General features: G+C 40.4%; 1 protein-coding gene across 5 annotated transcripts in view; it reads left to right on the forward strand.

Moving 5' to 3' along the window:
• LOC124634872 (potassium voltage-gated channel protein Shab) overlaps window positions 1-23,876 on the forward strand; it is a 42,697-nt gene extending 18,821 nt beyond the window's left edge. Inside the window, exons 2-13 of one of the 5 annotated variants that reach the window (XM_047170533.1) lie at window positions 13,571-13,818; window positions 15,146-15,373; window positions 15,463-15,769; window positions 18,150-18,996; window positions 19,707-19,831; window positions 20,135-20,227; window positions 20,504-20,581; window positions 21,049-21,199; window positions 21,615-22,003; window positions 22,248-22,320; window positions 22,859-22,995; window positions 23,425-23,876. In XM_047170533.1, the coding sequence (XP_047026489.1) occupies window positions 13,643-13,818; window positions 15,146-15,373; window positions 15,463-15,769; window positions 18,150-18,996; window positions 19,707-19,831; window positions 20,135-20,227; window positions 20,504-20,581; window positions 21,049-21,199; window positions 21,615-22,003; window positions 22,248-22,320; window positions 22,859-22,995; window positions 23,425-23,523 (2,703 nt within the window). In that variant the 5' untranslated portion in view covers window positions 13,571-13,642 and the 3' untranslated portion in view covers window positions 23,524-23,876. The remainder of the gene's footprint in view (window positions 1-13,570; window positions 13,819-15,145; window positions 15,374-15,462; window positions 15,770-18,149; window positions 18,997-19,706; window positions 19,832-20,134; window positions 20,228-20,503; window positions 20,582-21,048; window positions 21,200-21,614; window positions 22,004-22,247; window positions 22,321-22,858; window positions 22,996-23,424) is intronic. The other 4 variants (XM_047170534.1, XR_006984937.1, XM_047170535.1 and 1 more) reach the window with 4 other exon arrangements.
• The last annotated feature ends 40 nt before the right edge of the window (window positions 23,877-23,916 follow it).

A 23,916-nucleotide genomic window follows, 5' to 3' on the forward strand; every position in this document is an offset into this window, starting at 1 on the left:
GCACAACGTGCTAGGCAAAAGTTCAGCTCCTATATAATTTACTAGGTTTACTGAGGTAATATACAAGTCTGACAATTGAATAGCCGTAAAGATGTTTAGAGAGAGTAGAGCATAAATTACGCGTCCAACACAACATGTGGCGACCGCCTTCATCTTTTGTAAACGACCGGTTACTAATTGAGGAACCTAAAAAATTAACGGAAGAATTATGACCATAGGCCTACGAGACCTACGAAGTTTTCGTAGACGGACCGGCGTAGCATAGGTGCTACGACTAGACGCTACGAGTAGTGCTACGATTTTTTATTTCGTAGTTGGTTTTTTGTGTCGCTGCTTTTTAGTTTTCTGAAAGTTATTGTGTATTGTGATGGTTGTTATTTTTTTATATTAGTAGGCAGAGCGTAATTTTGCGTGTTATTGTAGCCATTGTCGAACTCGGAATAAGGCTATGCTTTACAAAAAGGTAGCCGAGCCAATTGTTTGAAAGCGACCTTTTTACCATACAGATCATCGATCGATATTTTACCAACACCAGTCTATAATATAATCACAAATGGATTTGAATGTTTACATGAACGAACTCGCCGTACATAGCGTTTGTATATAATTTTGTAGGTAAACTGTAGAATCACTCCACTTCTGAAGTGAAGATGTTCATTAACTAGATTTTAATCTGTAATTCTGCAGATATTTAGTAGTTTGTAAATCGAATGCGATGAAATAAAGTAGGTGTTTAGCTATTTATCGATTCGATACATAAACAGCTATTATAAATATCATCAGTTATATAGTAAGTGCAATTGGCAATAACGTTTTGTTTCCAATAAATTGAATGGAGTGTATAACTGCGCCCTCAGTTGTTGGTGTTCGCTAACAATTAATATGAAGCTATCGTTTGTCGTAAGACAATGAACACGCACTATATCGGCTGCTTGCCAATATACCGTAAATTGGTAGGATGGCTCATAAACTTGGCCATTATTGACAGCCATTAAATTGGAGTCTTTATGAGACTCGCGGTGACGGCTGCCCATGGGTCGCGACGCACCACGGGTTACAAAATAGCTCAATTTCAATGTTACCGTCTGCTTGAACTTGAAAAGGGATTCATATCGTGATGACAATGATGCTGGCCAGTAAGCGTTCCGTGAAGTAGCAGGACTTTCAAATAAGAGAATTAATAACTATCCTTGTTCATTGCGTCTATGTCAAAGGCGTACCGTGTAAATGGTAAACAAATTATGACACGCTGTTTTTCAAGAACGATGCTAATAACGAAAAGCTACAAAAACAAACTCCTATTTTATGTAATTTTTGGAACCGAACACGAACGAGAATGAAAATGGCCGGAAGCCTTTTTACGAAATGGATTTTGTTTGCTGATTAACTTGAATTAAGTATTTTCTGATGGCTCGAGATAAAAAACTATAAGAAATCAGCTAGCGCGCACAAAATATTTTTTGTTTTTCTTTACATTTTCCAGCTAACGTAATGAAAAAATACTAGCTAATTTTCATATCTTGATTTGGAGGTTTAAAATTAATTAATGATGACTTTTTTCGTACATTTATTTTTAAACGAACTATGTACCTATCCTATATAAAGGTACAGTCGCAGTTCATAGGTCAGTGCTGTGTGAACAACTCCGCCATAAAGTCTGGAGACACGGCACCGACGGCGCTACAGGCGAGAAACATCCCGCTGCACTCAGTATTAGTACGTCATTATGTTTGTTGCTGTTTTCCAACCGTTCACGTAGGGGAAACAAATGTATACAAAACATACACGTCTGGTCAATACGATGTTTTGCGTATGCATCGATTTGCTTATTTAAACTTGTCCAAGTGGTTACACCCAAACTATTGCGGGGAACTCTTTATTTCTGTACCAGACAAAGTTTCCATCCATCACTGCTCCTACTAAACGTATTTAATTAGATATTTTCCTATAAACGTATTCAATTACGGTCATACAATTGTTTACGACCGGACGGTGTAAAATCTATTTTATAGTGTTATAAATACAGTTGTAATTTATTGGAAAATCATATTCGGCAACCACGAAATGTTTATAACTAAATTATTTACATTGTGTACATAATGTTGTGTGTCTAAACATAGAATAATATGTATCTGGATAATAAAAGTAGTTGAGAATTTAAAAGCTAACCTGAATATGAGATTGAGTCGTTTGAATTAGCGTTGAAGCGCGCGTAAAGCGTACCTCGGAGATAAAAGTCTAAAAGAGTTACATTTGTGTTCATTTCTTTGAAATATAGCACAAAGCGGTCGCTCGGCATTACTTTAACGTTACGCCTATCCGCCTCCGTCGTATAATATTATATCGTATAGACACTAGACGTACATACATATGCTTGTAGACATATATATAGTGGTTACACGTCGATCGCTTAAGGGTCGTGTTCGTACATATTGGTCGATGTTGGACGTGCTTTAGTGTCTATTGATGGATTAACAATGGCTATGTTTACAAGTAAATTGCTAACGGGCTGCACAGCGTATATATCTAATAATGAACTTGTCCTTTTCCCTTTTGTCTTAATAGTAAAATTGAGTGTTAATGAGTTTGATTGCTAAATTACATTTGCGAGGGAACACATCAAACCTCTATTTTTTTCTGTATTTAATACAATAACTGTAGAAATATGGTTAATTAATTCGTATATTTTGGTCTTGTAAGAGAACTCATGATCAAGAACTAAAACAAACAAAGGATTACAAGAGTGCGCGTTTTTTTCGCAAATGAGAAGTAAAGTAAAGTAAAGTAATGTAAAGTAATCTTTATTGTATTTATTTTTATTTTTTATTTTGTTGTTTTTATGTTGTTGTTTTTGTGTTGGTTACAAGTGTTAGGTACATAGTTACAGTACAACAATCAGCCCGTTTGAGCATACAATAATTAAAGCCCATGCGGGCAGCTACATTATTATTTATTACATTTAACAAATTAAATAAATTAAATTATATAAAGAACATATTTTCAAGAATATCTGCACACACCAGATGCTGTTAAATAAAGTGTCTTTGTACTTTCTGATATCTGTATGACCTCAATACCAAAATGAGTGGAAATTACGAGTATTTAAGAAATTAAGAATGCATTCAATCACCACGATTTATCGGAATTTAATTATATTTGAATGCGTTTATACCTTAGCGCCTCAATATTTACATTGGTGCGTTCATTTGCACTCGGATTCGCACTCATTAATAAACATTTAGGTAATCAGAATAAAAATGTTCCAAAGCTGCAACTTCTTAGAAAATGTGAGAGTAATTTTAATCCAAATGTAATTTTGGTAAAATTTTCATTACTTTGTGCTTCATAATTATAACATGGAACCAAAAGTGAACTCTGTATTGCAGAATTGCACATAGTAAATTATCTCGAAACAGTGACCGAGAAAAAGTTAGCAAATAATGAGCTTGTCGGTCTGGCGATCCACTCGAATGCCGACTTGCTAAAAGACTAAATAGTATTCTTACTCGTTTTATTTTTATTCTTATCAAACGAAGTAGTAGAGCCATTTTAACTATCGGGGTCTAGCTAAGTCTAAAAGCTTTTTATTGGGTGCCAATTTCTTTTTTACTGAACTTTAGGTATAGGTAGGTATTTCTTTTGTTCGATGTTTGTGAAATGAAACCGGGGCGCGCTTCTTTTGATAAAAATAAGGGTGATATCAGTGACATTAAATGTAAATGGGTATTGTTTACGCGGAAAGTTTGCGAGTTCGGTACAGATGTAGTGGCGGCCTGTCGATGGACGTGTGGATGTGCCAGATGAGCCGCGGTCGCGTGCTACAGCTGCTCCGGCAAAAATATCTCCACTCGGCATATATTCGTAATAGCACTGCGTATCTATAGCTCTGTACGCGTTCCTAATGCCGATAGTCGGGCAAATAGATAGGTCAATGTCTCGAGCCGGATCGAGCGCATACCCTTGCCGTTATCTATGACAAAGCTTAATCTTTTAATCACGGAAAGTTTTCAAACGATCTCACAAGAAAACTAACATCTATTTCGAAGATTAATATTGGATGATATAAGACATAAAACATCGGCGCCGCGTTCAACGTGACTCGATGCTTTTTATAAGTGGGCATTACTTGTCTGGAAGTTGTCAGTGGGATTGGAGTTTGAATAGGAATCGGAATATCGGCATGCTCTGCGAATGACGGCGTAGTTAATATTAAACTGCCGCGTATGATATGCGGTAGCCCTGTATCAAGGCGAGGACGAAAATACTCGTCTTGACCTACGTCGCGGCGCCACACGTATCCATGTTATTTCGGAGACCAACATGTCGTAACTGACGGTGTCGATGGACTTTAACATACCTCGGCTAATTAGGCATTCATATGCTACTCATAGGTACATATTCCTGGTAACTTTGACTAACGAGTGTAGTTCACTCTATGCGACCACTTCTATAATATAGAAACCTCAATATTGTAGCTCTTTTTAGGTGAAGTAACTAATTTATAATCTACATTCTGCTTCTTATCGCCACGAAACCTTATTACTCTTTTAAGTTATTTTAGACGCGAATCAACAGTTTGCTTGTAAGGCATTTAATAAGAAGGCAGCCACCTCATTAGGGTGTGATAAACACAATAACCTGTTGGAGCTAGTGACGGCGACGGTCGGACCTAGCTGCCCATGAACTATCGCCTATTTGTCTGTTTCTTTTGTGACGGTTCTGTTGGACTGTAAAAAGTTCCCCTCATTCGAGCACGCAACGTAGTTTCATGCAATCGTAAATTCCACCCCTGGGAAGGGTACGATCTCCGCCTGGATCGTTATAGGTAAGGGTTGACATTTTGCAGATTAAACTTATTTTTACAAAATTAATGTATACAGCCGCCTGAATTTTATGTACACTGAAACAACAGCTACATTACGAAAGGAGGATACACGCACATTTAAGTGGCACGTGCAAAACAAAGAATCGTGAAATATGTGAAGCTATGTTTATGACAGAACTCCCAGAAGACTGAGTCGGTTAGTCTTAGTCACTCAGTTGAAGATCCTCTAATGATGTTATGATTGTTTTCGTTGTCATCTTGCGTAGTAAACGTTCTGGAGCGTGGTGGGCTGAGTAGCGGGAGACAAACGGGAAGAACATCGTGCGTTGTGCCAAAAACACTGGTCGTGCTAAATGTGGCGGCCACGTCACGCGAGAGTCGCGCGCGAACTGTCACGCGTCGCCACCGCACCGCGCACTTCTTTCTGTCCATTTCGTAATTACCTACGTGTTTATCCTTGTCATATTCTATGGAACATGTCTATTTAGTGCCAAAATCTAGCTCAATATTAATGTATTCCCCGAAGTATTCAATGGATTATTAGTCGTAAAGTAATGAGTCAAGCAATTAAGATAGTAATTTTAATTCAATTAACGTGAGCTTGGAACATTATGTACATGCGAGCGACAGTGTGAATGTAATTTCAGTTCAAAGTCAGAATTCGTAAAAAGCTCCAATTTGTTATACATGTTTGACGACGCTGAGTGAACTTTATCATGAAATCTATTGGAGCTTTTCCACATCACATACATTTTTTAAATGGTTTGTAGGTGCGTGCGCGTGTCAATAACACGGCTATACATACATATTATTGTGTCGGCCGCTGCCACTTTACATGCGTGTCACCCCTAAATGGACTGAAAATTGTACGCCGACATTTTTTATTTCCCACATAAAACGTCGATTTTTTCCTTAACGAGAAATGTAAGGGTGTTTCAGTGTTTCTAAAACATATTGACAGCACCAAATTCTGTGGTTGCGATGCGCTTGTGATGAGTATTTATTTGTATTGGAAGAACATCTTATTATGCTAAAAATACGAGTGTTGTAAATAACTGTTGTAGGTAGATCATCTATTAACGGACGACATTATGACGTCTCTACTAATATAGCCGCCGACTTATATCACAAATATTCAGCTTGTTAAGTTTTGGCATTTGTTATTTTGACTTTTTATTAAAATAACTGTAATTTTATTCAGCCAATGGATTGCTAATGTTTTCACCAGACCCTCCTTCTAATAAATTGTGCTAGGAGTGGTTCTTTCCACAAAAGTATTTTTGTTGAGTAAGCATGATTATTATTTCATGCTTTGCTCACTAAAAGCTTTTTAGGGATTATAACTAATATTCGGGCCGATTTTATGAAACTCAGTGTTACCACTCTATTATAGCTTAATTTTATTTACGTAAAGATTCTTTTATAATATAATATCTCACATTATAATGCTTGCATTTTGAGCAATCATGTTATGAAATACCGAATTAAATTGCTCGGTTTGAACTCCATATTTAGTTTGCTGACGTCCATATCCGCCTTGTCATTTATGGATAACGAAATACTTGTTTATTATATACAAAAAGTTTTCTTTATAAAAATAAGGCTTTTAGTTTAACTCTTATTTGTCAAAGCAAAACCTTCGAATGTCCTATGCACATAAGTATACTACATCATACAGTCTCAAAGACTTCTGAACTTCAGTGTGACATTCAAGAATGGAGTGAAAATTGAATCTAAATGAAAGTGGTTCAAAAATAGATTTTATACAAAGAAAAACAAAACAATCATTCACAAATAAGACAGGGTAATCATTCAACTTTATTTTGTTAAGTATTCAATGAAAATAACTGAATAAATTCATTGGCTTACTGCATATGAATGCTAACTATTATTGTTTGCGTATAACTCAGCGCCATTGGAATAAGCTGAGGGACAGATAAACAATGTTGTAATTGGCGTCGTTAGTCCTTCAGCCACTCGGTGTAATTCGAATCAATTTAATGGACTAGAAAATGTATTCTATCGCCGTCGGAACTACACAAAATAAAACAAGCGTAAAGTAATGCCGCGGACGACAATGGCAGACGTGGCGGGGCCTGCACGTGACTGCACATCGATCTGATAGCCGCGAATCATCCTGAAAGCTTTCCTCTGTATTCATGCTGCGCTATCTAATAACCATTATCTTATCATTATTGTAATGTTAAATATAAGGTTCATATAATATTTATTGCGCCGTTATAGATAGCAAACTATTTAGGTAAACCGTAAAACGAATACAATTTGTCGGTGAACGCGTCAGTATAATATACAGTTTGCAACCATATACGTGTAACGACATAATAATAGCATCCGTGGACAGGATAAAAGCGGAATTGCCACTAATTTAAAACATGATACATAGGCCTGTAATTGGCGCTACATCGTTTTTCATTATATTCACATTACCCGCCGGAGGTTTTAATAGGTTCCAACATTTTGCGTGATTGTCCCACTTACAACGTGAATGGCTAATCATCGGAGAAGTAACATTTATTGGGTGATCTTTTACTGTTATGGTAGACGGTAAAAGGGTATTAGTCGTAGTAGTCAGGTATAATGCGGGTGTCGTTCAAAGGCTGGTATTAAAAAATGGTTTATTCATGCACACGTGCTCTGGATTCAATTACTGGAAGCTCAGTGTAGAGGGGTTGTGGAGGCTACATTAACCGGAACGGGCCGGTGGGCGGCGCGGGCGCGTCGATAAAGGTCAGAGGTTACCAGAGCGCGTAGCACCCTGCTACGAATCGGTTGCGCGCTACGCCTCGTAGCAGCCCCTGTTACGACCATGCTACAGACTAATCATCGCGCTTATGGGAGCTTTTATGATTACATAATCTTTGGTCAGTATGATTGCTGCCAATGTGATATGTAACAGTCATTTAAACAAGTTCTTTGAGTGCGAACCTCTGTAATATTGTTTTTGTTCGCGATATGAGCAAAACATGTCCTATCTGTATGGAAATAAATCGTGTTAATGTCTTCCAGTGGGGTTTATTCTGCTCCGAAGACTTAATCTGCTCAAAGGCTTATAAATTCCCACCCTCGCCCTTCGTACACTTGGCAAAGGATTCTTGGTGTGTTTGAATGTGTCTGTGCAGAAGCGCCGCTCCACATAAACATAGCGTCGCGTGTATTGATGGAGGGTGTAGCGATGTTGACTCGTGCAAACAGAACTAGTAAGGCGATGATAAAAGTTTGCGAAGCTTTGCCTTATTTACTAGTGGCGGCGGCTGTCCCGTTCACGACTTGAGATCAATACGGAGCCAGTCTCCACCCTCGTCCCAAGCAAGCCTATTAAGCAGTTACGTAGTTCCGTCCCGCTCTTGCCGACACAAAATATAGAAAGTAACAGAATATACAAGTCATAATATATTCCGAACAGTTTATTTGTAAGTCAGGTATGTATACTCGCTGTGGGTACGGTTTTAAGTAGGTCTGTGCGACGAGTAGGCCTCGCAGACGGAGTGGCGTCGAGATAATGGCTGGCTCCGGATATAAACGTCACGTGACCTATATTCTAGTTGTACGTATATAGGCCAATAAGAACTTTCGCCGCAGCCGAGACCATTACCACTACAAGATACTACTTTGTTCTTATTGGAGCACGCTATTGTGGTGCCACACGCTCACATGAATTTTCTCTTACTTATTGTATTTATGAGGATATTTATAAAACGTATTTTTATAAGGCGAACGTCTGGAGCTTGAAAGAGGTTGTCACATCAGTTCCCATTAGAGCTATTAAGGGATGGGGGTGAGTTGTAACATGAGCTACGGCGCTGCGCACATCGTCTCTAACCGTCCGTCTTTGTTGCTACAATTAGAGCAATCTTGTCAGTTTTTTGTGTATTTCCTTATGTCGAATAAGGAAAAAATGGGCTATTGTGACGTAACTCGTAAAAGGCCTTTATCCGGCGACGGGTTGCGACAGACATTTCTTTCTTTTCATTGATTGACGAGGGAGAACCTTGTCCATTATGGAGTTTCGACGTCTGTTCACTGTCACATACTCCAGTCTTCCGGCTTCAATGAGATATAAAGGGACTGGGTTACTTTTATATAGGTATTGTAACTGTATTTGTAGTTACATAAAAGGAGAAACTCATATGCAATGTTATACACATATGTATTCTCATAAAATCATATTTACGATTCCCGCATTGGAGCCCGCAGTGTTTCAGTTAATATTATAGTTGTGGAATTCATGCGTAGTAATTTAAAGCCATATTACATATTTCATTATTTAATAAAGAGGAATATCATAAAGTCACTTTAGTGACTTTATAATAGACTAGAAAATATAAAGTTTTCAAAAGGATAACTAGTATTTTCAAGGACGGAATTCCTTGAAATCCATTCATTTGTTGTAGGGTTCCGTCCGTGCCTCGGACTCAAAGTTTTTAGATTTTTTGAAGCGTTATAGACTTGATTGAAAATAAAATTGTTGTTATTTGTGACAAGACATGATCGTTTTAAATCGGATACTCCTTATATTGCTGCAATCTCCTGATTCTCAAAGTTCATTATGGTTTTAAGTTTTTGAATAAAAAAATATAAACATCCTTTTTGGGAAGTCGATTAAAAAGTAAATACTGGTGCTTTAGAAAAAGGATTAACCCACAAAATGTGTTCGAGCGATAAGCTTAAGCAAGTGGAAGGCACAGTTGGCAGACGGAATGTTCAGTTCATTTGTCGGCTGTCACTGCCAGTCTACATACGACGCTCCGAGCATACGAAGTAGTTTTTACAAACTTTAATAGTCTTGATTTAAAAGTAGTTTCGATTTCCTCTTTTGACCACTAAAAGTAAATACCGAGGTTTACGTACCAGATGAACTTTTCATTCAATGAGTGAGCCATAACTTGAATGCATTGCTTTACTTGCAATTGCACCCACTTTCATGCTTATACAATTCTTGTGAGTCTATTGTTAACAATTTAATTCGGACAATTTAGGACATTACGGTTGTTATATCGCTATTAATTTTTTCCATCTCATGACGGAGACTTTTGTGGTAATTCCAGTATTTAAACTGGAAATTCGTAAGGCGGACGGATCATTAAATGTTTTAAAAAGCTGCGATTGAATGCAGGCGGTAGGCGAGTAACGTTATTACGCGAGCCTTAAACTGGGTTACGTATTTTCCTCTCACAGTTTGCGCGGAAATAGCGGAACCGGAAACATTTCTTCAAATAGCAAAAATTGTATAAATTCTTCGTGTTTGTACTATGCGCGCGTTTTATTGCCAGTTTTACGAGTTCCCGGATAGGCATTGCAATTTATGTATACAGGGAGAAATAGCGCGAACTAACACGAAATTCTAAAACTGAAAATTGTTGGCAGCGTCAATAGGTACATAAGTCGTCGAATATCGATTATAACTTCGGCCGTTCAGAGAATGCGTTCCTGACACCTATCAGTTAGTCACGACTAGTGATGGGCACAACATAACACTGAGTTCGTTACCGTTCCTTCAAAATGAACCGCCGCATTATTTTAAGATTATTTTCGTTTTAAATTGGCGGAATCATTTGTTTTATATTTTAGTTATTTAAGTGGAAACCAAAAAAAGGTAATATTCATATAATAAAATTGTTTTATTTATTCTTTGTTACAAGTACATTGAATTGAATGTGCGAACAGAATATTAATCAGACTCCGATTTGCTTGAGGAGGTGGTGTCTTCATCATCATCTTCGCCTACATGTATAATTATATTATTATCAATAACAGAATCAATCCTGATATCTCGGTCTAACAAAAGCCGGGTAATCAAATAAAAACAGATCGAAAACACTTGAAAAACGTGGTCTATGCGCACGAAACGACAACGGACGACTGTTTTAGCGTCACAAAATGGCGGCCCATAACGCCATTTGGGGGTTACCATTTTTAATCTAAGTATAAAAATGCGGTTTGGTCATAGTTTTATTTTTATATTTCATAAAAGTTATAATTAAGTCTTATAGTCCATTATTTTCCAATTCTTAAAAAGAAAATCAAAACGTATTATTTTATATTATAACTGTATAAGAACAGATTACGATACTTGCCTGTTATTTTTAGCACAGCACTACAAAATATAAACCGCTGACATAACCTTGTAATAGCGCAGTATAGATTTAGAAAAATATTGTTTACCAAGTTATTTGACACTCAGTTTGGCACAAAATTATAACATTCATTGATTATTGATATAATAATGTTGTTTTAATGCTCCTCAATTGTTAAAACGGTAAACAACCAGCAAAAATATTTTTATCGTAACTGCAACGCCATTGCAAAGTTACGTCGTCAGTTCAATCGCGACGTGTCAGGAACGCATTCTCTGAATGGCCGAACTATACCTGGTGTAACTTGTATCAATGTTTTGTAAACTGAAATGCAAACAAAGGGTAGACAAAATAATAGGTGCGTGGAGGACGTTACCATGATGTCTATTATTAGATTAGGGTCGGTCAGAAGGCTTGATAAGCTCGGGTCGCGGGGCGCGCCACGCGACCCAGTAATCGATTGCTGACCACCCACTGGCTCTCAATGCTCTCCTCGTCTCCGACAAATATATACCCACGCGACTTCTATTTATTTTACTTCGGTAGTTTTATGAAGGATTCGATTGAATAGTAAATTAGCATAGACTTGTTTATCCTGCGCCTGCCTCTTTGCTATGCGACCCATAATGAATATTGTTTTTGTGATCCAAGGATCGGTTTCAGATTGAAACGAGGTTATTTTGTGAGACATTTTCATGAAATAATTATTTGATTCGAAGTTTGAATTTGTATTAGCGTTTTTTCCTTTAAAGTTAACATTATGAATAATAATGTGTTCAGCCCATATGCCCAGGTGGGAATGTTATGAGAAACTTGTTGAGCTCTTAACAGGCGTCACACTACGCCATATGTGCCACTGAATTAATTAATTAAGAAATATTATATCTATTTTCTATTCCTGAGAATCTTCACTACGTGGGTGTAGCGATTTAAATAGATACTAAAGCAAACATTATACCCAGGTGTAGGTGTACCCACGTAATGTCTAAAGGCAAAGTTGAAGCTACATTTTTAATTTAATTTTCAATTCAGTTGGAGTTGTTGCCGGCAGCCTGGCTGGAGTGTATCTTAGAATGTATATTGATGTATTTGGTACGGCACAGACGTGATATTTCGAGGAATAGCTGCCGTAAAGTTCCAGCCGATCGATCCAGCTGGACTGCCACAAATTTATTATTTAATACCATCGCCGTTGAAGTGCTTTGCCTTTTACATAGTCGTTCGTGCCTCAGTGAGTTGACAGTTTTATAAGCTCGCTTTATAACTGTGGGTACGTTCTTTTCACAAGAGCTGCTGGAGTCTTACGGTTTTGTAATCAAGTCGTTAGCACGATATGGTTGAAATAGGAATAATAACCTTGATTGATGTACATTAAGGCCCAAGTTCACTGACAACCGTTTTTTTAAACCATGGTTTGCTTTGAAAATTGTCGTGAACTTGGGTCTTACTCGATTCGTTTGATAAAAAATTTAATGTTCATTATTATTTGCAGTGATAGTTGCTATTCACATCAAAGATAACTTATTGTTTATAAAAAGAAGTCCAAGAAGATATCATATAAATATTATTATCGGTCGACTGAACTCGTAATATCGTTACAAGGGTGAATAACCTCTTGTGTTTCGTGAGACCTCCTTCCTTTCCACTGACCTTATATAATATGTTCGTCCCTACAGGATGAATCACGGCTGAAGATATTCATTTCTTCAAAAAGGCAGCCATCTCTTTGAAAAATGTTCATCTAAAAACAAAGTTATATAAATAAAGATTTAAACAAACGGAATTAAAACAGCCTTCCAAAATGAAAAAAAAGACATTTACTTAAGCTTGTCGCTCGCGATTTCATGTATTTCTTCATATTTTCACTTACAAGAACGGCATACGAGATCTTTTGATAAGGAACTACTTAAGTTAAAACCCCTAAAATTTCAGCAGGGGAAAATGTTAGGATATGCTTTTCTAATGTTCGCTATGCTCGCATAGTTTTCAGTTCTATTATAACAATCAACAATAGTTTTTAGAAGGCTTCCTTTTCACAATTCCGCAAATTGTATTGCTCCATTAATCTTATTCGGGATTTTATCATAATCCATTCTTTGTGCTGATTATATAAGTATCAGGTTTCCACAATCTCGCGACAGTAGGTAGGTAGGTATCATCGTGAAATTATTTTCATCAAATTCATGTCAAAAGAATAGACGGTAACGATGCTAGGGGACGTTCGGTATCTACTAAAAATGAATTAGGGAGGTCAAGGGTAGTAAATTTCAAAAGGGATGTTGTTCACCGCTCGACACAAATGTCTGTGGTCGTTGTACAATGTCGTTTGTGTCAGCTTGGTCACCCCTGATTGTTTAGACATGTATAAGTACCTACTATAGTTATGAATTCATGAGGGCAAAGACAGGCGATAGGGTAGGGAGTTGCGTTTTTAAACGGTTTTATTTGGTCAGTCATGTCTCATCATTTACGTTTATATTTTGTTGGGATCAACAAATCAATAAATCTTTTGAAAGTAACCATGGATGTGAGGTGAAGTTAAAAGAGGCAAATCCCTCCGATCAAGAATAGTCTGAAATATATGGATGATCTATCAGAATGATACAATGTTGGCTGCAGTTCAGTAACCGTTAAATGTTATTGGTTCCAGATTGGTGGGGCACGCGTGCGCATTGTCTGGAGCCGATGAGGCGGCGGCGCTTGGCGCCATGAGCTAGCGGGGATGGGGGGCGAGGGGGCGGGCCGCGGCGCCGCGCGCTGGCACGTGGGCGACTCGCCCCCGCGCGCGCCCATGGGCTTCGCGGCGCCCGCGCAGGATGCGCCGCTGGACCGCGGGCTGGCGCCGGCGCCCGCGCCCGCGCCCGCCGGCAATGCCGTGCTCCAGCGGACACACTCCAGGTACATACACTACATGGCGCACCAAACCCTACTTATGCATTGGGTAAAGTGGGCTCTTATTTGCTATTTAATTGAACAGGACTGCAGATCTCTGCAGTTGCAGAAGTACAGGCGGGCAAGGTTTTTATTCCTCTCAATTTTCACCCCCAATGTTACATTTACACTTCCTTATGCATTTACTATAAAGACTCCCTTATGTGCTTACCCCATGTACTCTCTAATGTACTTACCCCATATACTCCCTTATGTACTGTCCTCATATACTCCCTAGACTTGTATTATATACTCCCTAGACGTGTACTTACCCCCTAGACTCCCTTATATACTTACCCCATATGCTCCGTTATGTACTTACTCCATATACTCCCTTGTATACTTACCCCCTATATTCCGTTATGTACTAACCCCCTAGACTCCCTTATATACTTACCCCATATGCTCCCTTATGTACTTACCCATATACTCCCTCATAAACTCCTTTATGTTCTTTCCCCATTATAATATGATGTCCTCCTAGCCGATTATCGGCTACGGCGGCTGTTCTCATATAAGGAGATTAGCCAACTACGCAGGACATATTATAGTGCACGAGCATTTGCGCAGACACAGGTGCACTCACTATTCCTTAACTCTCATAGCCCGATGGGACGGTAATCCGACACGACCGGAGAGAGATCAGGCGCAGGACCGACATGTACGTGCTCTCCGATGCACGAGTGTATCAATCACCAGCTTCCAGGCTCCGGGCTGCTTTGTGAAAGTCTTCTAAAACCCACAAGGCGATTTCGGCCCGACTCGGGAATCGAACCCGAGACCTCGTGCTTAGCAGCCGCACTTGCGACAGCTAGACCAACGAGGCAGTTAATATAATGTATCTCAAACAATGTAAGATGTCTAATAACTGAATTTAAAATTATTACACTGACATATTTCTCTTAATGTATTTGTGTATATGGATGACCGACTTATTTTTTTATTATTCTTCACGTAAATACGTTACCGTTGGACCGGGTATCAAATCCCAAACAACTTGCCCATTGTCCTTTCCGGGAAGTGTTCTACTTCGTAACGTTATTTTCCATGTAAGCAAAATACCGGACCCTTGCTGTTCCCCGCCTCGGATTGATTTTCCCGACGCGTTCGAGGGATTCGGTATGAATGCCAACCCTTTTATGGTTTGAGTCCGGTTTCATTTTATATTATGTTACAGTTATCATTCAAATTCAAATTGATCAAAAGGTGTTCTGGTTACTCACATGTAAAACTTGTATGCCTGTGATGTGGGGTCTTTCTAGCATAAATGAGAGCAAACAACTGACGTTTGCAGGTCGATGTCGTCGCTACCACCGGAGCCGTTTATGATGCTCCGCGCGAAGGCGCTGAGCAAGCGAGTGATCATCAACGTGGGCGGCGTGCGGCACGAGGTGCTCTGGCGCACGCTGGAGCGGCTGCCGCACACCAGGCTCGGCCGGCTCCGGGACTGCAACACTCACGAGGCCATCACGGAAATCTGCGACGACTACTCGTTACAAGACAACGAGTATTTTTTTGATAGGTAGGACTTATTTTTGCTTTAAGTTAAGTAAGTTCAAAAAGATTATAGATGTACCTATGTGTTTGTGATAAACTTTTTTACTGTTTCAGGCACCCGAAGAGTTTCAGTTCAATACTCAATTTCTATCGGACTGGAAAGTTACATTTAGTGGATGAAATGTGTGTGTTGGCGTTTAGCGACGATCTCGAGTATTGGGGCGTGGACGAACTGTACCTGGAGTCGTGTTGTCAGCACAAGTACCATCAGCGCAAGGAGCACGTGCACGAGGAGATGAGGAAGGAAGCCGAGAGCTTGCGGCAGCGCGAGGAAGAGGAGTTCGGTCAGGGCACGTGTGCTCAGTACCAGAAGTGGCTCTGGGACCTCCTTGAGAAGCCCACCACCAGTATAGCAGCCAGGGTAAAGTATCGCGGCGTATTCAACCGAAACAGTAACCAGTTACCGAAATTATTAACCCTGCCACTCTAGCAAAGCTGCCAAGGATAGTTTATGTAAGGGAGAGGTATCCAAGGGTTTCTTAGTTTTTTTTCTAAATCTAGTTAAATTTTAGATAGACGCTTTTGTGAATTGTGAGTTTTAAGGCTCTTGAGATGTCCATGTGTGCAAGATTTGTAATGTCACTGGTAGATATTTGCAGATGTAGTTTTTGTACAATCTTTAAACATACCATTAAGGGCACAGTTCTCAAATACTACTCATTTAAGTTTAGGTACACTAAGCACTGTAAGCACCTCACTAAAGACTGTTTACTGAAATTCCATGAACATAAATCTGAAACACTCTATATGTAATATTTTTTTTCATTTCTCTACTGTAATACATTCTGTGACACATAAACTATGATAAAACTTTTAAGTAACTGGTCAACAAACACCTATTTCCTAAATGTACATGAAGGGCTTGTTTCGTAATCCGTACACATTTCACATTAGCACACGTTGTCAAGGACTTGATTGTCAGTACTGAGCTTTGGTGAATGAATGCATTTAGGAAACAAGCTTGGTACAACAGTTTATATCTATGTGTTGTGTTGTGGTGCATGAATAACATCTATCGCTGGCTCCTTCGGTGTTGCAAGTCACTTCCTCCTTGTCGTGTAATGGAATGTGGTGTTGTGTTCCCTTTGTATGTTGTATCGTGATCTGTGATCGTAATATTTGATCGCTTTTGTCGAATCGATATTGTGTTGTGTATACTGTTATGTTTGAGCACCTTTCAGCTTATTTCCTTGTGTACTTTTCTACTTTTCATTTTAATTTTCGACAACAGCGGTGCAACCTTTGCGTATGTAAGTATAACTTAAAATAATACATTATTTATTTATTTTTTTCTATTTGTTTAAGTATAAATTCGAACACCTTTGTTCTTTCTATTCTATAAAATTTATTTCACGTGACTATTCAGCAGAACACTGCTTATATTGCATATCTTTACTATTTATCTACATATTATATTATATCTTACTTTACTTATTTTAGAGTTATGTATGTGTACCTACTGTAACTATAAGATTCTACGCCTTCTACTAAGTTATGATTTTTTTTATTGTGAGATAGAACCGTATTCTACAACACAAGATACGGATTGACCCACCGTAGTACCTTCTGTAGTAATAGTATATAGTAGTGGTTGTGTATGTACTAACATTGTTGGTAACACTTATTGTGCAACCAAGTTGTGTTGTAGTCTACAGAGGGCGTTCTTTGCTACATTGATCAATATTGAAAAGGAGTTTATTGATTATACCTAGACAGTAGACATGTATTGTATATGAAATTAAGGCTTTAAAAAATATTTTTAAATATTTATCGACTGATTGACATTCTTAACTTCTTTTCAAAGTTGCTTTAAGATTATATAAAACTATGCTTATTGTCAAGTAAAAAATTTAGTTTCGACTCACAGCAACCTTCAGAATTGTATATAATATTTGTTTACAGTAAATTTTTATAAATGTTCACAGCCGCGTCGATTGTTCTCAATAGGGAGAACTTAATAAAAACAAAGCTTAATTGTTGTCGCAAATTTGCAAAGATGGGATGGGCTTACGCGATGTGACCAGCCGCCGCCGGGGCGGCGCACAGTGGCCGGCGTGCGGGGTGGCACGGGACAGCGCGGGCGCCCGAGGCACGCGCGTGCGCCGGGCGCCGCGCTGCGCCCGCGCCGCCTCCCACCACGGCGAGGCGCCGCCCGCCGGCGTCCCCACCCGCCCCCGCCCCGCCGCTCCCTGCTCCCGCTCGCCTCCCGCTCCGACCTTCCTCCACCAGCGCTTCCGCTTCGTGATACTGATCCGACTAACCGAGCGATGCGGCCGATGGACGGACGAGCGTCTACTTCGTTCCGCCTCTGCTCTAGACGCATTTCACTTCGAACTCGGACGCGCGTCCGTTCACCCACACTTTTAGTACCTATAAATTACCTACTTATTTACACCGAAATCACACAACACTACTAACATAGTCACACGAATAGATGTTATTTCTACACCAAAATTTACAATTACTATTAAGACATTGTTTTTGTTACATACGATATTGGCTTTAACCGTTTGTCTGTAAATACATATACCTATGACATATAACTTAGGAATATTTAAGTAGCATTACTACCGATGTACAAACATGTAGGAAGAGTAGCTCTGTATAGACACTGGCATATAACTGACCGATCTGACACATGTGGCATACGCCTAGGTACCGAGGCTTAGTTGCGCAGTGTGGCAGCGCGGTGGCGGCGAGCGAGTCGCCCGCGCTCGCCGCTCACTGGTGCATGCTTGCAGGTGATCGCGGTCATCTCGATCCTCTTCATCGTGCTGTCCACGATAGGGCTCACTCTCAACACGATACCCCAGATGCAAGTGTACGACGACAAGGGCGCGCCCATGGATAACCCGCAGCTGGCCATGGTCGAGGCGGTGTGCATCACGTGGTTCACACTCGAGTACGTGCTGCGGTTCAGTGCTTCACCGGATAAATGGAAGTTCTTCAAGGGTGGACTCAACGTGATAGACTTACTGGCTATATTGCCTTATTTTGTATCTCTTTTCCTGCTCGAAACCAATAAGAACGCCACTGATCAGTTTCAAGACGTGCGTCGTGTTGTGCAAATTTTCCGTATTATGCGAATATTGCGCATTCTTAAACTTGCCCGACACTCGACCGGGCTACAGTCGCTCGGGTTTACGCTCAGAAACTCCTATAAGGAGCTTGGATTGCTCATGTTGTTCCTTGCGATGGGAGTACTCATATTCTCCTCATTGGCATATTTCGCTGAGAAAGAAGAGCCGGGAACTAAATTTATTTCCATTCCGGAAACGTTTTGGTGGGCCGGCATCACCATGACCACAGTCGGATACGGTGACATTTACCCCACGACCCCGTTGGGCAAGGTCATCGGCTCAGTTTGCTGTATTTGCGGCGTGTTGGTAATTGCGTTACCCATCCCTATTATCGTCAACAATTTCGCCGAGTTTTACAAGAACCAGATGCGGCGCGAAAAGGCGCTCAAACGACGAGAGGCGCTCGAACGTGCCAAGCGCGAGGGCTCCATCGTATCCTTCCACCACATTAACTTGCGAGACGCGTTCGCCAAGAGCATGGACCTCATCGACGTCATCGTGGACACAGGTCAGTACTGCGCAGACCACTCGCTTTGCCGCTTGTCCATGTCATGTCTCTCGCTCGGAATGCACGTTAACTCTCTCTATCACTGTGCACGCATGCCTTCCGTGCTCAAACAGTGTCTGTGTTTATTGGATGCAATGAATGTTGAATGTGTGCACGTCGCATCGATGGCTCTCCGGACTCGCAGACATCTCAAATCAAACCAAACAGTTCACGATACATCGCAGCTACCGCTATGTTCGCTCGTTGGTTGCGGCGAGGTGCACTCAGAGTGTTTTATTCCTTGTCTTCAGGTGACAAGTGCGTCCTCATTGAGGCGAGAGACGACGCCAGATGAGCATCTTGCCACTGTCACAGTGGTCACGCTCGACCCCTTTATATTAAGTCTGTTACTTGGGGTCGAGTCGCGTCGCGTGTAGCTAGCGATGTGCGACGAAGACTATAATATAAGGTCGATTACGTTGTCAGCGTAAGCCTAACGCTTCTTAGAATAACACTCATCTTCTGTGGACTGTCTGATGTGTGTATCCGGAGGACGCTGGATTCTGTGTACTGTACTGTTCGTGTGGAATGTGTGTTGTGTAGTTACCGCCGTTTTTTGTCATGTTTTAAATGTTTCTTCGTACTATAATTATATTAAACCAGTAAATATTACGGGGATAATAGTGAACCATATGGAATACGTCGCTACTCACAGTGGTATGTGTCTTCAGGACACAACTTGTCGCAGGCGGACGCCACTAGCCTGGAGGGCGAGGCCCCGGCCACCACGGGCTGCTACAAACAGTACGAACACTCTATCACCAGTAAGCTGCCTCAGAGTACTGACCCCAGCCAGGTAAAACACTTGCTCTCAACTGTATTGGGTACGTCCAACATTCATCTTGGCTATAGTAGGGTGAGTCCTAACAAGCCTTTACGTAGATATTTAAACAGCAATTTAAAACAATGTCTTCAATTTTCTTGCAATTCCACTTCACAATCTGTTTTTGCTTCAGCAGATATCAGCAGTACACTAGAGAAGACCGCGTTTTAACCATCTTAAAAACGTTTATATTTCTGCTTTAAGCTTTGGACGGACCCTTTTGAAGCTGTAGTTACAATGCAGCAATAGGCTTTCCGCTAACACTGTAGGTAACAGTTTCAGAGCAGCCCTCAGAAAGAGCGTCGTTACTCGAACGAGGGGCTCGGTTCACCGGAGAAACGCTTGCTCATAAATCCTGAACCTACACCAGTAAGATATCATCTATGTTTACACCTTTGCTAACAGTCGTTGCCGATTCGACAATAATCATTGTAGAACTGTCACACTAGTTGCCTGTTTGTCAAAGCCGAATTTAAAACGCACACAGATTTAAGCTTGTATGAACCGTCGGCGATCACCGATTGCATTTCTAATTCTTCAAAGCGAACAGCACCTCGTCGGCGGTTTGGACTTATTTACTACTTATTCTCTAACCTTAGGCTAGCGGTGAGGTTAACTACTTACTAATGATTTCTCTTTTTCTAGGAAAAGAAGATGGCTGACAAACAGCTTGACTTGGATCAGCTGCCTTCTGAGTTTGAATGTTGTTTTTGCACGTTCAAGGTACTAAGATACTAACGCCTTCATGATACTGTAGCTGCCTCATTATTAATTACCTAATTATGTGATTTTATTTTATTATTATTTGGTGTATTTGACTAATAATAATATTTCCATCTAGCATTAACCTGTAAGTATTTACATAATTAATATTTTAGGTTTAGAACAATAATTACCCATCCGTAGGTTTGTATGATTTCTTTCGGTTGAAATGTTTGCAGCTAATCATTTAATTAACATAGGATTCTTAAAGGTAATATTTATCAAACATATACCTTACTAGCCTTCACTTGATAGCGCCCAAAATTGTATATTTCCAACTTTCTCTCCTCTGAAGTTCCTTCTCTCTATCTCTGACACTGTGATTGTTTCAAAAGTTTACGGTAGTACCTAATTTCAGAACGATTTTCTACAAATTCCTAGTAGCTTTTTTCTGAGATGAATAACAGTCAACGTAACACTTGATGTAGGGTTATAAGGAGTTCATTGATGCGGAGCAGCTGATGCCCATGTCGACGTCGGACCTGCGACAGCCCGTGTGCGTGGAGCTGGCGTGTCTGCAGCGACACCCCGCGCCCAAGGCGCTGCCCGAAGCCACGCCCAACAGTCTCGACAGCCCAGGTGCGTAAGCACATGTACATATAACACTGCCACGACACTGCCGTAGACTACAGAAGTTTTTTACACGTCTAATAAAGTAAACTATAAAGTCGCAAAAGTCGTACGAACCATTCTGTTGTGTACAAGGCGTGTTCATACCTTTTGTTACAATTTAAATTACTTAGATTGTGTTCTTAGTATTCCTTAAATGTGCAATAATCCCGTAGGCGTAGAATATTTTGATCTATGAATAATTGTCACTATTTAGTATTTTGTCCTTATTCGTTCACTGTTGTGATGTCGATGTCCTTTCGGCACTTATATGTTCCTTTTATTGTTCTCTAACCACGTGTATCCTATGATATGTGTATAAGAGCAGCATACGCCGTATGTTGTCGTGTGCGGCTCCATGTGCGTATTATGTCTTACATTACAGATACATTTGCATCATGCCTTACGCACCCTTTTCCTTCAGAGGGCGACATCGCATGCGAGAACGACTCTTCAAACTTGTATGTGAATCCTCTGGACGGTAGCGGCGGTGGCGGCGCGGGTGGGGGTGGGGGCGGGGTGTCCGCAGAGTATAATGGAGTGCGCAGGAGTGCATCTGGGGATGGAAGCGTGTTGTGTGCCAAAGGTTCACAGGGCGAAGTGTCGCCGCTCGGCTCGCGCGTCAGCCTGACGGGCGCGGGCGCGGCGCCGGGGGCGGGGGCGGTGGCCCGGCCGCTGGACGCGTCGCGCACGAGTCTGCCGCAGCCGCTGGACGAAGCGCCCGCCGCCGCCGACGACGCCAAGCCCAAACACAGAAAGGCTCGCTTCCAACAGGTGAGCTGTCGCGACCCGCAGCGCCGCTCACCGATATCAAGCTTCATACAAATTGTTCGGTAGTGTGTCCGAGTGCCCTCGTCTTCCCTACCTTGTCCGACGTGATGGTTGCATGCTAATGCACATTTTGACTAATAGATATTACTTGTGTTTGGAATGCATGTGCTGTCACTGCCTTCATATTATAACGATGCTTCTTTCAAAGGTCATGTGGGTAACGCGAACATGATCGTTTGTCCCACAGGACTGGACGGAGGAAGAGAGGAAGCCGCCGAGAGGGATAGCCACGAGGATCATTAATCACCACATCCTGTTTGGTTTGTTTTTATTTAATTACGTATACATACTTACAACCATATACGTAAGCTTAGCTACACGGCAAACTATAATTCGATGGGAATTGCAAAAATTACGACTAGACTGGAATTGACTATAAAAGACAAATGCTATAAAAAAAACATGCCTCAAGATCATTCTGTAATACGGATTGCGATCCCAGCTTTGCCTGCCTATAATATATAATTTACGACAGGTGATTTTCTACGTCTGAGAATGAAAACGATTGAATGGCTTATTAAAATGCCTTTGTCATTTAACTGAGTTCTGTTAATATTGATTTTGCAGTGTGGTTTGATTTGTCCAGTAACAAACAGTTATAGGAGAATTATAATATAATTTACAAGACTAGAAAACACACACATTACCTGTGTTTTAGATACATCCAGGCTGGCTTTTACATTGACTTGAAAAATCTATTTTCGTTTAGAGCTTTACTTGTATCTAATAAAATGATCACATAAGTCTATAAAAAGAAATGATTTGTGGCATAATTTGATATTTTGTGAACCTACACAGGTAAGAATGGCAACAAGCGCGGCGGCGGCTGGCCGCTAGAGGGCGACTCTCGCTCGCGCTCCATACTCAAGAACAAGGAGTCGAGGGGCACTGACAGCGAGCTGCTACTCCAGGAGACCACCTCGCTCGGTGCCAACGTGAGTGCACCATAGACACTTTACTATGCTAATATAAGAACTTTTTGCTACAGAGCATACAAAAAAAAGTAAAGGACCAACATTATCTACGGCTTATTCGCAAATTATATAAGACTGCGCATTATAAACTGTTCCTAATTCAAACAAGGGACTAAGCTATTACGGTGGGATGCACCATTTAACCATTTTCAGCTGTGAAATAGCCGATGTGACCAATGGACGACAATTTCACGACTGGTAATGGTTTGGGTATCCTTAAAGTTAAATGGTGCAACTCACCCTTATTGTTATGTGCTAAATAAGGAAATCCTATTTGCCTTGCAAATGATGCATTTGAAAACGAGTTCCTTACAGTTGTTAAGTAGCAGCTTTTTGGAAGCTTGTACGGGATAGGCTCGATAGATTGATTATATGGGGGCGATGTTTCAGGGCGATTCTGGCAGCGAGTCGTCGCCGATTAGATTGAAAGACTTCAAGGGGCAGAACCACAAGGGCGGCGCCGCGGAGAGAGACAACCTAGTCACGTAGTTAGTGTGTAGAGGGCGCTTCTCGCTTGACTTGCCTCGCCCCACACACGACGCGAACATTAATACTTAGAATGCAATAACATAAAATTATATACAAATAATTTTAACATATCATTGGGCGATTGTGACTGCTTGTTGAATAGATTTTCATTTCGTAGAATTATAAATATTGTAAAAAATATTACTTATTGTAATAATCGTTCATTCCAATCGAAAAGTTGAAGAAACCTATTTGTTAAGTTTTTTTACGTGCAATTATTAATTGCTAATTTTAATGTAAGCGATATAGTTTGTACAGCATAGTTGATGAAAAATGAAGCAATTATTAAAATTAAACATTTTCTGAAATTGTTATCAACTGTTTCCTTTAAACCTTTATACGTGTTCGATGCTG

Source organism: Helicoverpa zea, chromosome 12 (genome assembly GCF_022581195.2).
Source record: "Helicoverpa zea isolate HzStark_Cry1AcR chromosome 12, ilHelZeax1.1, whole genome shotgun sequence".
In the NCBI taxonomy this organism is placed as follows: Eukaryota; Metazoa; Arthropoda; class Insecta; order Lepidoptera; family Noctuidae; genus Helicoverpa; species Helicoverpa zea.